Below are 13,297 nucleotides of genomic sequence, written 5' to 3'. Positions count from 1 at the left end.
AATGAAAAAAGGAGACGGGGGTGGGGGGAGTATGCAGCAATGGTCTCTCTCTGTTCCTTTCTATTAAAGAAAGGCCCAGTCAGGATGACAAAAGAAGTTGTACAACCAAGCATCTCTGGCAACAGGATAAGAAATCTTTCCTACAGAATCTAATGCAAAAGCTGAGGCTGCAGTGGCAAATGGGCACTGTAAATGCACCTCAGAAGGGCCTTACTTTCAGAACATCTGTACTTAGAGTTCTATCCCACCTTTCATTCAGGAAGTCAAGGAGGTGTATGCAAAACTCCAACACTTCCTCCTCTTATTCTCCCTTGCAACAACAAAGGTGGGGCTGAGAGGGACTGGTCCAAACCACCAATGAGCTTCCACGGGTGAGGATGGGCCAGAAGCTGGGCATCCCCACTCCTAGTCCATCCCTTTCGCCCCTAAATCACCTGGGTCTCTTTTGTATTGGCTGCCACAGCCCTGATGGGCACTAAGTTCTGTGACAATACAAGATCCTTGGTCTGGTTCTCACCACCCAGCTGCTGCTGCACAGAAAGGCTAGGCTTTTTCACGGTAATCCCTTGAGATGCTTCGATTACCAGCACCCAGCACTTGGGGGGGAAGGAGAGATTGTCAGTGGAGTTTTGCAGTTTTACTGTAAGAAAGAAACAACAGCAACTCCCCAGACGGGGGTTCCTCATTCAAAGTGAACCTTAAACATAGAAGTGATGGAAGAGCAACGTTAAGGTGGGAATCACAACACCCTTGATATTTAAAATGTAAATATGACATCAGCATTTTCAAGGGGAATGTTTAAACAGGGCCCAGAAATCTCTCCAACTCCTGTGTCCAAACAGGAGCTGTTCCTTTCGCTTGCACTCACACCCCTTCCATAACAGGGCTCCTATGTGTTTCCAAAAACATGTGCAGCAGACAAAAATCCAACCAAAACAACAGAATGCAAGCGATGTAATAGCATAGCTGTTGGATTTCTGCTTAACACACTCCTACAAAGACTTAATAGTACTGCCAGAAGGATTAATCCGATGGCAGTACCAATAACTGTGCGCAATGCATACATTCTTGTGTGGCCAACAAGTGATATTTATCAAATTCCAATGTGAGGGAAAAGGTACAGTGCTAGGACCCTGGAGAACTATATTCCAGGCTTGTTGCCAGTAAAATGACCATACTGGGATTGGCTGGATACTAGGTAGGCACTGTAGACAGAAAGAGCGAGTTGAGCTAAGGCAAAAATGGGCAGTGGTGTGTGTGTGTGTGTCCCTCCACTGCAAGGCACCAGGCAGGGCCATCTGCTCAGGGCACAATTTTGCCTGGGACTGGATGGTGCTGCCAAATGCTACTAGATTCTCAATAGCTTTAAGAGAAGCCTGGCAGAAATCCTTCCATTATCCTTCCCAAGAAAATATACCTAGAATTCTCAACTCTGAGGTTTACCCCCTTTTTCAATTCTAGAGTCTGCTGGCAATGTACTGCACCTGCCAGCATCTCAGCTCAATTTCTGTTCTCACCTTGGAAGGCCTTGTGTGTGCAGTTCTTGCCCCAGCCCTGCAGGTAGGATACTGACACCTACTACTAAGAGTAGGTATGCATGGGAAAAGCAGTGACTCCCCACCCCAGGAAAGCATCTCAGGGACAGTGACGCCTGGCCTGCTCCATACTGTAAGAAGGCCACTTCTTTCAAGTAGCCGAGTCTCTTTCAAGCCCCACAGACAGAGAGAGAGACAAATAAGAGAACGCTGGCAGCAAGGACAGATATCTTGGAGGTTTATTCTCAGCATACAGGCAAACATTAAAGTGATCATTCCTCTTCCTCAGGAGGCAGCACAATCTTGCTAGGGTCATAGTAATCAGAGGTAAGAACGGGTAACCCTTGTTCTGTTCGCTCCTTAATTTTTCGTTCAGCTTCCCGGCGAGCCCAATGAAACATCCTACAGGGGAAAAGAGACAGAAGATCTGAGTGAATTATCAAGAAGTGTCATCTGGAAGTGGTTATGTAGATGTTCTACACAAGTGAGCCTTTGATCCTGCTCCAGGAAAAACAGCAACAAGAACTCCCAGGTATCAATCTGCAGAGCTGAGCAGAGAAACAGGATATATGCCGGGTAACACACATGAACGTTTCTAAAAAATCAGAACTTGCATTACAGAAATGTTTTTTATTTCATACTGATGCAAATGTGCTTATTACATCATTTGTTCAAGCTGTGTGCTTTAACTGGAATCAGTATCTTTGCTGTTATGGATAAGACAGGGAGAAATTGTGGAATTTGTGTTTCTTTGGAAGGGGGAAAAATAGCATAGTAGAAAAGCGACATCAGAATTTCCCAGAAGGAGAGGAATGGCCAGCCCATCTGCAGAAATCCATTCTTCAAAGCACAGATCTTTTATGACTCTGAGGACTAGAAGAAACTTGATTAAACTAAAATTGTCCAGGACACAGAATTTAGCTTGACTAGACTGAAGCCAAGCATGCTCATGTCCTCAGATCGAAAGATACAAAGAGCCTTTAAGGGGACAGAAATCCCACGTAGCCCTCATACTGACCCCCACAAGTCCCACCACCTCCCAAGGATATGTTTTCCCCCATACTCTCTCTTACGCAGCACCCTCTAGCCGTGCTTTTGAGGAGCACCCCCAGCTGTTTTGTCCACAGCATCTTTGACATGCCATCAGCAGACAAAGTTCAGAGTATGAACCCAATCAAAGCTACAGCATTAATTACACTGTGCCAGGATGAAGTGCAAGGCTGCTTGCCTTAATTAGTGCTCCGTCAAGGAGTCACCAAGCTGCTGCTTAGCTGGAGGGAATGAAGACACAAGCTCTTTTTTTGTACAGTTCTATTCTGCTCCAGTTTGTGGGACTTTGGGAAGGGCCTCCCACAGAGAGATCAAAATCACAAGGATGTGGAAGGGGCGATCTCAAGTGTGATTTCCATCAATTCCATCCATCCATCCATTTTCCATTCCCTGCCTTATTTGGACCATTCCAGATCACTTGATCCTTAGAGCTTCCTGCTTGAACTTAATCAGTGCCACCAGGAAGAGCAAGCCTGACATGCCCAAGTGGCTAATTTGAGCCACACTATTTATATGTATATATTACATAAATAAAATCTAAAGAGCCAGCCATCTGCTTTTGTGAATTAGAAAGCAGTAATGGGGCCTGGCCTAGTTTACAAGTGCCTGCTGCTATTTCCATCTCTCCTCCAAATGGAAAAGTAGGAAGTCAGGCAAATTCAACAGGCAGAGGGAGAGAGGATGCTTTACAGCCTTCTTGTGTTGGATAGCACACTATTCTAGCATGGACAAAGCCACCTCTAAGCCAGGGTCCACCCATTTTTCTTCTCAACACTTTTCATCTCCCCAACCCAATCAGAAATCCTCCTTGAGCATGCAAGTAAACAAATCTCACACACAACTCACAGAGAATCCAGTCTACTAAGAACTAAATGCATCAGGATGGTCTAACTGGCACATGGCTCAAAGCCCTGTCATGGAAGAGAGTGTTAGTTCCAGTTATCACAGGCTCCCCCCTCCCCTCCGTCAGCCAGCAAATAGAAGGGGGATCATGTCATAAAGGCAAAGGACCCTTATCCTGCTTCTGCTACCTTTGAACCTTCTACCTCCACGTGTAGCTCCAACTTTAATATGAACCCTTTCTGTGGCAGAACCCTCTTCTGCCTAGAGCTTCATTTCCCACCCGACTTTGCTATGCTGCCTTCCTCATGGGATTCCCCAGCTTGACCTAAACCCAGGTTCCCCAGTAAGATGTGTGTGGATACCAAGGTGCCTGCAGAAAATTCTTACTGGTGTATTAGAGGCTCCCTGATCCACATATGTTTTGCTTTGCACGTCAGCCCATCTCGTGCCCTGCCCCTACAAGTTGCTCTCAGCATGCTAAATATGCCCTGTGACCAATAAAGCTGGAAGACATCAGGTCTTGTTCCTTGAGAGCCCCAGCTTAACAGGAAGGGTTTGACAACAGTTAGCATTACAGAAGGGGTGGAAACTGATTTTGTGGGCTTCTGATTTTGCTCCGTCTGCACAATGTGGGGACCCAGTCACTGTAGATTGTAAATCATAGTTTGTTAATTCAGCATTACATGTGAACTAGAACGCTATGCTTTGTCAGCAAATCAAGGTTAAAACAAACCATGGTTAAAACAGACCATGGTTTACCAAAAGGGTGGGCAAACTTTTGGCAACAGGGACAGTTAACATTTGGGGTGAGGGTAACAATGGGTGGGACAATGATACAAAATAGCTGAAATGTTCATTTTTAAAGTCATTTTTTGGAGAGAATGGTTGCTACTTATGGTGGATTTTGGTGCTGCTGCTGATTCCCAGGAAGGAAGGAGCGCATTCCAGGCAGATAAGAGGATTCACAGTCCTGAGACCGTTGCTGGGAAAGTTAAGAGGTTCAAGGTAGCTCCGCCCTAGAGTTTCCCAGGTTATTTACCCTTAGGTCAGTTAGAGTAGCTTTAGTCTGGCAAGATTCTGTCTGTACGGTGAAAGCAATAAAGAACTGGAGTTTGAATTACACTGACTCAACATTGTTCTTGGGCTGGCCCTGACACTACTAATTTTTAACTACCTGAAGTTTCTTTAAGTGCTTGTGCTACCATTTTAATACGTTGCATGCCTTAAAATGGCAGAAAACTATATTATTAAATTTTAGCAATCATGCCTCTGAAATTCAGTAGCAGTTGGAAGGATCTCCATGGGAGTGCATGGGATACCTAAGGGCAGAGTGCAAAGCCAGCTGCTCCAGGACATGACCAGACTGTATCTTTAGATTGGCAAATACCAACCCTTCGAGGCAGACCGGATCAGGAAATGCACTCCACGGGAAGACCAGAACTCTACTTTATTAAGATAGGCTATAACAACAGAACCTTGCAAACCTGATTGTGCTTCTCCTCCCCTCCCTCTTATATTTCAGGGAGTTAGGGAGGAGCCAGTTGGAGTCTCTCCTTAATACTCTTTCCCTTCCCAGGACATAAGGAACGCTTCCGTCTTCTTCCTTTACCTAGCGGTTTCTGAGTATTAGCTTCAAGGTCATCCCCCTGGCTCTCCTCGCCAAAGGAGGTACAGTAGACTTGAAATTTCTCTTGGAAACTCAAAGACCACATGCCACCAATATTGGCATTTCTACTTTTTTTTTTTTAACCGTGAGCATAAAAGGTGTTCTGCTGAATCAAGCCAAGTCAACCCAACGTTGGGTCATGCAGTGGCCAACCAGATGCAACCGGGAAGCTCAGAGACAGGAGGGCACAAGGCCTCTTCCATGGGTGCTTCTTAGCTGTAGGGGTTTAAGGGAAGTCCCATTTGGAGCCTCTTTTGTTTACATTCTGGAGGGGAAAAAGTAAGTTTATGCTTGAACTGTTTTTACTGTAATCTTGAGTACTAGATAGTTGGTTTCTACTGAGACTCTTTACCTCAGTAACCCTGGCCTACAGCAACTTTAATTATTATTCCTCAACCTTGGTGACTAGAAGATGTGTGGACTTCAACTCCCAGAATGCCCCAGCCAGCCATGCTGGCTGGGGCATTCTGGGAGTTGAAGTCCACACATCTTCCAGTCACCAAGGTTGAGGAACACTACTTTAAGGTAAAACCTCCTAATAGCAAGACTGAAATGTGAGCAGCTACTCTGAACTTCAGCCAACGATATATATAGTTGTGAACCATGCTATCTTTATATCTTCCGCCTGCTCTCAAAGCAACCATGACTCTCCCTCTCCAAGGAAAGGCTTATGCAAACCAGCCCTCCCCAACCTGTTGTCCCCAGATGCATTTGATTTCAATTCCTATTATACGTAGCCCCCAGAGATTAGAGAAGCTGCAGTCCAACACAGCTAGAGGGTGCCAGGCTGAGGAAGGTGGATAGGCAGCCATTGTAGCCCAGACCGTATGTGAGGAAAGAATAAACCCTCCACTCCCAGCAGAGGGCACTGTGGGAAACATTTTGGCTATTCCAGAAGAGATGCAAAAGGAGGGCATTATTAGAGCATCAGCATTTTGCACTGGGCTGATCAGTTGTACAATATAAATATAGGTTAATATGTACCTCCCACCCATGCTGCACTGCTTCTGGAGGATAAAGGCTTTCTCAAGACAAAGCAGTCTGTTCTGAATGAGCTGGAAGGAGGGGTGAGAGGACAAGGAGTGCTCCTCCAAATATGGGGCCTGATGTCCTGCCCCCTAGAACAGCAATGCCAAACCCTGGCCTACAGCAACTTTAATTATTATTCCTCATTCTGCAATGACAGAAGATCTGCCTTGTCAGCTCGTTAAGCAGAATATTAACGGGCCGGTAGCAAGCTTTCATCTGAAACCCTCCGGTAGACAAATGGGACTGTGGTAATTCCACAGATTACGAAAGGAGCCAGACCAGTGAGCAGCTGCTGTACACAGAAGGGAATCAGGAACCATGGCAGAAAGACATTTATGTGGTAGGGAAAACGTCTCTATGGGAAGAAGGGTGTTAAGAAGGAATGTAGAGCGGGGAATATCATTCATCAGCAAGAGCCTTCCAAAGGAAAGGAAAAGAGAAGGAAGCTGGACAGTGGAAAGTTCCAAAGGGCAGGCTAAAAAGGTCAGACTACTTCTCCCATTCTTCCCTGCCAGTCAGTGCAATGTTTGATGCCCCTTATGAGCACTGAAATTTCATATTAAAAATGTACCAAGTACTAATGAAGCGTGCTGTCTCACACTCAGGAGACATGCAGAAAATGTAGGAGCAAAATGAGACACGGCACACGGAGCAGAGCTCCAACATGGCCCAAGGGCTGGGACGATATGCAAGGCATGCAAGATGAGGGGCCAGAGCAGCCCTCGGCCACCAGCAAGCCTGAATCTGGTCAGACCTCATGACTCAGTTTGTCATCTGTAAAACGGAAGGGAACCCTCCATGCTCTCATGAGCTGTTCTGAGGAAACATTACCTGGAGGGTCCTTCTCATCCCAGCATGTGTTTGTATCTTTTCCTTCCTCGCCCTACCCTCTCCAAAAGTTGGTAGCCCAATTCCCTGTGGTCCCCCTCCTCTACCTCCTAAACTCAGGCAGCCAGAGATGCTCACTGCAGCGGTGTTCATCACTGGCTCCCCAAAGGCCTCACTAATGAGACCCCCATCAATTAGAGATAAGTTATGTCTCACAATCAGGCGCCTCCCCAGAACACCGAAGGAAGCCAGCTGTCCTCGCTGATACTCAAAGCACTCAAGACAGGATGTCCTCCAGCCTTTTGCCAAGCCCCCTCCCGTTTATGTCTGTCTGGGTCGGGGGACAGCTGCGGTAAAAGTCGGACTATTGGCCCACCATTCTTCTCAACGTCTGAACCAGACACCTGCAGAATTCAGAAGGTTACACATCAGGGAGAGGGTGGAGACTGGGATCCTGAAGAAGAGATACGCAGCTGAGCCCCAGAACTGTGGTTGCCATAACTGGGCAAAAAAGGTCTCCTCTTGCCCTTCAGTGCTTTTTCACAGCCAGCAGCAATCACAAGAAAGGATCCTTCCTGTGTAGAAACAAGTGCAAGTTACTGCAGCAAATATTCTAGGCTTCCCATTACATTTCCAAGCAGCCCTGACTCTGGATTTTTTTTCCCATAGGGTTCCTAGCTTTCACTGTTGCAGGAAAGATAGAATTGTATTTTGCTCAGAAGCAAAACTCCTGTGTTTGGCTCACCTCCCAACTCTCCCTTGTAACCTTAAACTCATTTGTGTCAGGGGACCCTCAATCTCCCCCAAATATCATTTGCCTTTCCTTTCTATTGTATCATTTCACAATTAGAGCAGAATACTTAGCATTGGTACTAGGCAGAGGAAGAGAGACTGGGCTACGGAGCCAACATTTGATGAACTCACGTGCAATTTGCTCAACGAATGTAGGTATAAGACATAAATTAAAACCTGTCGCTTGGGCTTGCTGAATCTAGCTTCCTCCACCCTTATTACTGCTTTCTGAGTTCTGACTTGAAGCAGGTGAATGTGAATCTCCGTGGTCAGTAGCAATGGCAGAGTACCGTGTGATGTTTCACAGAGAAGGAGAACAAAGGCAATTCCTTTGAAACACCCTACCCCCCCGCCCCTTCTCAATTGCTTTTTTAAAACTTGGTTTAACAAGCACACCTCTCAATCCCCAGCTGGGAAAAGTACTTTGGATGGTGATGGGGATGTACAGTACGTATGTATGCAGAATGTAGGTATAAGACATAAATTACAGGGAACTGGATATGGAATAGAGTTTGCTTCTTCTCCTGATTATTTGCTTTACTGATCAGAAAGTATTCAAAGAAGGCAGGCAGTGACTGGGAACAGGAATGGTCAGGGACCAAGAATTAGCCACAAGGATAAGAGCACCGAGAAATAGATGGCAGTAGGAAGAAAGGGGACAGGCAAAACTGGAACGGTCCAGGAAAGAACAGCAGAAGAGAGAACGATCTTACAAAAGCAGAGGCAAACCCAGGACAATGAAAAAGGTGGAAGGAGGCACAGATAGGATTGCTGCAGAGAGAGGCAGCAAGAAGAGATGAAAGGGTGGGATGGGGCAGGGGGAGGAAGGGAGAAAGAGTCTCCACCAGTCAGAGAAGATGAAAGCCTCGGAAGAATCAACCCTGAAGTCTTGCTGCTGGCTTCACATTGTGTATCTGCAGTCAGAGAAGTAGTTCATCACAGGTCACAACAGTGTGGATAAGACCGCATACCTAGTACCATTAAAAAACGAACACAAATGCACTTCTCTGATATACAGTATATTTAACTGGAATTTTGCATCAGGACAGCAGATAAGTGTGTGTTCAGATGAGATCAATTCTGCAAAATGCAGAATTGCTCATTATGTACTGTACAATAATACATAATGCTTCTTATTATACTGTATGTCCCAAAACCTACACAGGACATCCTATTCCTCTGTCACTTGGAATTTTGTTTAGCCAAACTTTGCTTCCTGAGATTCTTGAAAGCATACATGCTCAGGCTGGGCTGGGAGAATAGCAGTCATTGTACTCCCAGGACATTTGGAAGTAGTAAAGCTGAAGAAGATTGATCTGTAAAGCTGGTGTCATGCCTATGTGCCTTTTAGCTGAAGCTAAGAAATAATCAAATGCACCCTGTGATCTGATACATACATCACATTAAATTATGTTTTGTTTAACCATGACTTATTACTTGCCAGAGTTAATATAACACGCTAGACCAAAACTACGTACAACTCTGGGTTGGCTTAATCAGTACCAATTTCTACATTACAAAAGGAAGATTATATCCCTAAACACTGCTACATGGAAAGCACACTTTATTGCCTGCAATATGGCAAGTTGCAACCCTGCCCTCTGAACTCCCTGCTAATCTGCATCGCCCTCATTCAGACCAAACCTAAACCTTGAACAAGATTTGGAAGCAAAACAGCTAAGGAAGAGAGAACTGAGTAAGTGGGCTCTTGTATTGCTCCCAGAGGAACACAGCACTTAGAAGATGGGAGGAACAGCACCAGCCACCAAGGCTCCTGAATTCCTTTCTTGGTGCAAAAGGTGGGAGCAAAGCTCAGCTTGTTAATGAGGTTCCTCTGCAGGCTCTATCGCATGGGAACAGGAGCTATGCAAGCTGCTTCTGATCAGTAGGTTCTGTGTGCGTCAGCAGTGGAGCCAGGCTATAGCCTGCCCCTCCCTGCCAGCCAAAACAACACGCTTCCCAGTTCTGGGCCTTGATCTATCTATATCCCATAAGCTATATATACATACGCACACCTAGCACCAGCTGGTGCACCCCCAAAATAACTCCTCTCAGCTCTGAGCTGCAGTGAATTTCCGCAACTCCCCTTCTAAATAGGTTATCTTGCCTGAAAACAAATCCTTTCATACAGCTAGGCAGGACACAAGGCTGTGCTTGGAAGAGTCCCTGAAAAGATTCCGATATGGGGAGGAAGAACTGACATATGCTTGGGAGGGATGCTTTTACACAGGGCATCACAAGGGCTTTAAGAGAGAGAAGGGGGAGGGTTGGTGGATGATGCTGTAAGCAGAGGTACATCTTCTAGTTCCTGTCTGTACATATTTCCAAATTTACTGCTTTGAGACACAAGCAAGTTGAGTCCATTAATCATGCTCATCATCTGGCATCCTGAGAAATGCAGCTTCCTTTACAACAGTCAGAAGCCTTTTAACAGCCTTCATGGGTTGCAGAAAAATGATTTGCAGTTGTGCAAACAGTGTTTAGTTAAGGATGGGTAGTTCTTTAAGAGCGTGTGTGAGTGTGTGCAGTTGGTTGCTTTCTGCCAATCCATAACTCTACCATCCAACCCTACTTTCTATATATTTCCCTTCCTTTCCTCCCTTAAGAGTTGAATCAGGAGGCAGAAGAATGATAAAAAATTAATTACAAGGTTATAAGCATCTTGTAAGCAGGCCAAGGTCTTCTGGATGTGATTTTATTTAGGTGGGGAAGGGGAGCTGAATATGGGCTGGTGGAGACATAATGCTTGTAATTTTTAATCATCTTTAAGCAAATTAAAGAGGACCAAAGGCTGCATGCTTTCTCCTTCTACAGCCAAATATAAGTACAACACCCATTCTTACTTCACAGTTTCCCTCTCAGTCATCCTGTTTGAGAAATAACTGGGACGGCATTAAGACTGGATAATACTGAGTTCATACATCATGGTAAGACCATAATACCATGTACCACCTGACTGTAGTTTAGTTGGGCAGGAACAACTTGCATCAAAGAGGCAACACTCAATCCTGTAGCTTACTTTCCATTCACTTAGCTGTGGTTGAGAGATCAGAAGCCACCATGAGTTTCTTGCCCTTTCAGCCTTTCTCAGAAGGCTGAAATACATATTAGGCTGTACATAATTACACATAACTCAATCACATCCCTCTTGACTTGTCTTTTCACTAAAGAAAAAGCACCAGAGATTGTAGCTCTTCCTGCAAAGGGAGATGCTTTAGCTCCAAAGTATTATGTGAGTTATCCCTTAACAGATGCCTGAATCCTATTTGATCCACGTGTAGGGCAAAAATGATGGCTATTTGATTAATATACAGGAAGAGTTGCTTCCTAGAGACAGGATGCAATCTTCTTCCTATGCTCTTGTGCCCCTTTCCCATTGATTCCCCTAGGTCAGACAAAGACAATTTAGCTCAGACTGACAGGACAGTGTTAGTATTTCAAAGCAGGGTCTTTCCAGAAGTTGCTAGGAACTAAACCTGGCCTTGAACCTATCTGCATTCAAAGGATGCATTCTACCACTCAGTTCCAATGGAATTAGGCTTTTTGCCTTCTACTTCGCAGGTAAAGCTTTTCATGATGCCCTACTCTCCTCTGTAATACGGGTTTCCAGAGCAAGATATTCCTATAATTTAACACTCTTATATTTGCTCCTTATCAGGCTGGTGGTGAAAGGTCCCCTGTGCAAGCACCAAGTCACGTCTGACCCTTTGGGGGGACGCCGCTTTCACGACATTTTCATGGCAGACTATAGCAGGGTGGTTTGCCACTGCCTTCCCCAGGCGTCACCTTCCCCAGCAAGCAAGCTGGGTGCTCATTTTACCGGTCTCGGAAGGGGGGAAGGCTGAGTCGACCTGAGCCGGCTACCCAAGAGAGAATCCGGCTTCCGCTGGGATCGAACTCGGGTTGCAGGGAGTGTTTCGGTTGCGCTACTGCCACCTACCCCTCTGCGCCACACGAGGCTCCCTTATCAGGCTGGTTTCTATTAAAACCTCTGTACAATCTATGGATCCATCTATGTCATTCAGAAGTGCCAGTTACCTTGAACTCTCAGTAGAAGTCTTGCTGTAAATAAACTAAGACCAAGAGCAATCACTAACCATTGGCACAGATGGCTAATTCTAAGGTCACACTAATCTGTTTATCTACACATAAAAATGCAGCAAGGACAGAATTGCTGCCAGGGGCCCTGTTCCTGTTTCAGTACCTTCAGAACATGCAGCTAATTAGCAGGGATCCCTCTCTTCTCTATATTCCATGCTCTTGGTTACAATGGTCTATTTTGGACTGCTGGGTCTTGGAAGGAGGTGGAGGTGGGAGTAGATTAAAAATACAAACCTATAAAGTTTTACAACATCCATCCCTAACAAGCTGCTCTCCCGATGCATTGGGAATAGAACCCCCAGAATTTCCAGTCATGTGATATCACGCAGTGATACCAATTATTAGGCAACAGAGCCATGTGGTTGGTCTGATTGATGAAAAAGTTCCATCTTACTTGAATTGCTATGAATGCTTCATGATGCAAATGAAGTACTGCACATCTGAATCTATCCAAGTTTCTAGTCTTTGTGTGGGTAATCCTAGATTTTCTGACCTAAAATTTAATTCTAAGTGTCAGCAGGGGAAAACCTGAGGGAGGGAGGGAGGGAGGGAGGGAGGAAGGAAGGAAGGAAGGATCCCAGTGCTTGCAATCTGTGTACTTCAAGAAGTAAAAACTAGAAAAAGCAATATAAATTGTTTTATGTACTTTATTTCTATTTGATCCATGCTATATCACTCATTCCACTTCCTCTTAGGATTTGTTGCTTGCTTCTTTGTAACTTATTTGTTGTTTGTGCTGACTGCAGTGAAGCCTGGTCTCTCAATGGTCACTCATAAGTCCCATTTTTTTCTATTGATCTCTGGATAGTTTCAATTGTTTTTAACAGACATTCTGGTCTGTTTTTAGTGTTTTTCATCTGCCAAGATACATAATTTCTTTTCTTCTACTGCTCAAGGTCCCTGGAGGAAGGGAGGGGAATGCTCCCAAACTCGATTTTCCAAATCCTGCTCAAAACATAGTTTTCCATGGTTCCAAAATTTTGCCATTCCCAAATCAAAGCTAGTAAGAAGGGCATCCCAATTTCTAACAGCTGGTTTATTTTTGCTTCCCTGATCCAAAAACAGTCACCTTTGTATAGCATAGAACTGAAATTGAAGTAACAACTTCCCAGTTTTAATACTGCTGAGGACAGAAATGGACACTGGGGAAATCAAACAAGCAAAGTATTGACTGAATCTCCTATTGACTTGATTGGTTAAACCAGGGTGGGGCAACTTTCAAAGTATTTTGGGAGGGCAGAATGGCAGTGGGTGAGGCAGTGACAGGAAGTGAGCAATAGCTCATCATGCAGATATGGAGTATTCTAGTCGCTCCTCAACTTTGGATGGAGCTTCCTTTGTGTAGTATAAACTGTGTTAAACTTGTTTTTAGGGCTTTGAGTGCCTGCCATATCAAGACAATGGGAAATCATCTCATCCATTTTAGCCAACTGTAAATGGAGGAGGCTTTAGG

The 13,297-nt window shown here is 45.0% G+C and overlaps 1 protein-coding gene across 1 annotated transcript in view; it reads right to left on the bottom strand.

Annotated features, from left to right (window-relative positions):
* Positions 1-1,758: 1,758 nt before the first annotated feature.
* The window catches only part of NDUFB11 (NADH:ubiquinone oxidoreductase subunit B11), a 48,631-nt gene continuing 37,092 nt past the window's right edge, over positions 1,759-13,297 (bottom strand). The window contains exon 3 of the mRNA XM_063294040.1: positions 1,759-1,937. Coding sequence (XP_063150110.1) covers positions 1,808-1,937 — 130 coding nt within the window. The 3' untranslated portion in view covers positions 1,759-1,807. The remainder of the gene's footprint in view (positions 1,938-13,297) is intronic.

Source organism: Candoia aspera, chromosome 2 (genome assembly GCF_035149785.1).
Source record: "Candoia aspera isolate rCanAsp1 chromosome 2, rCanAsp1.hap2, whole genome shotgun sequence".
Classification (NCBI taxonomy): Eukaryota; Metazoa; Chordata; class Lepidosauria; order Squamata; family Boidae; genus Candoia; species Candoia aspera.
The sequence above is the reverse complement of the archived record's forward strand: the minus strand, read 5'-3'. Positions and strand labels throughout refer to the sequence as shown.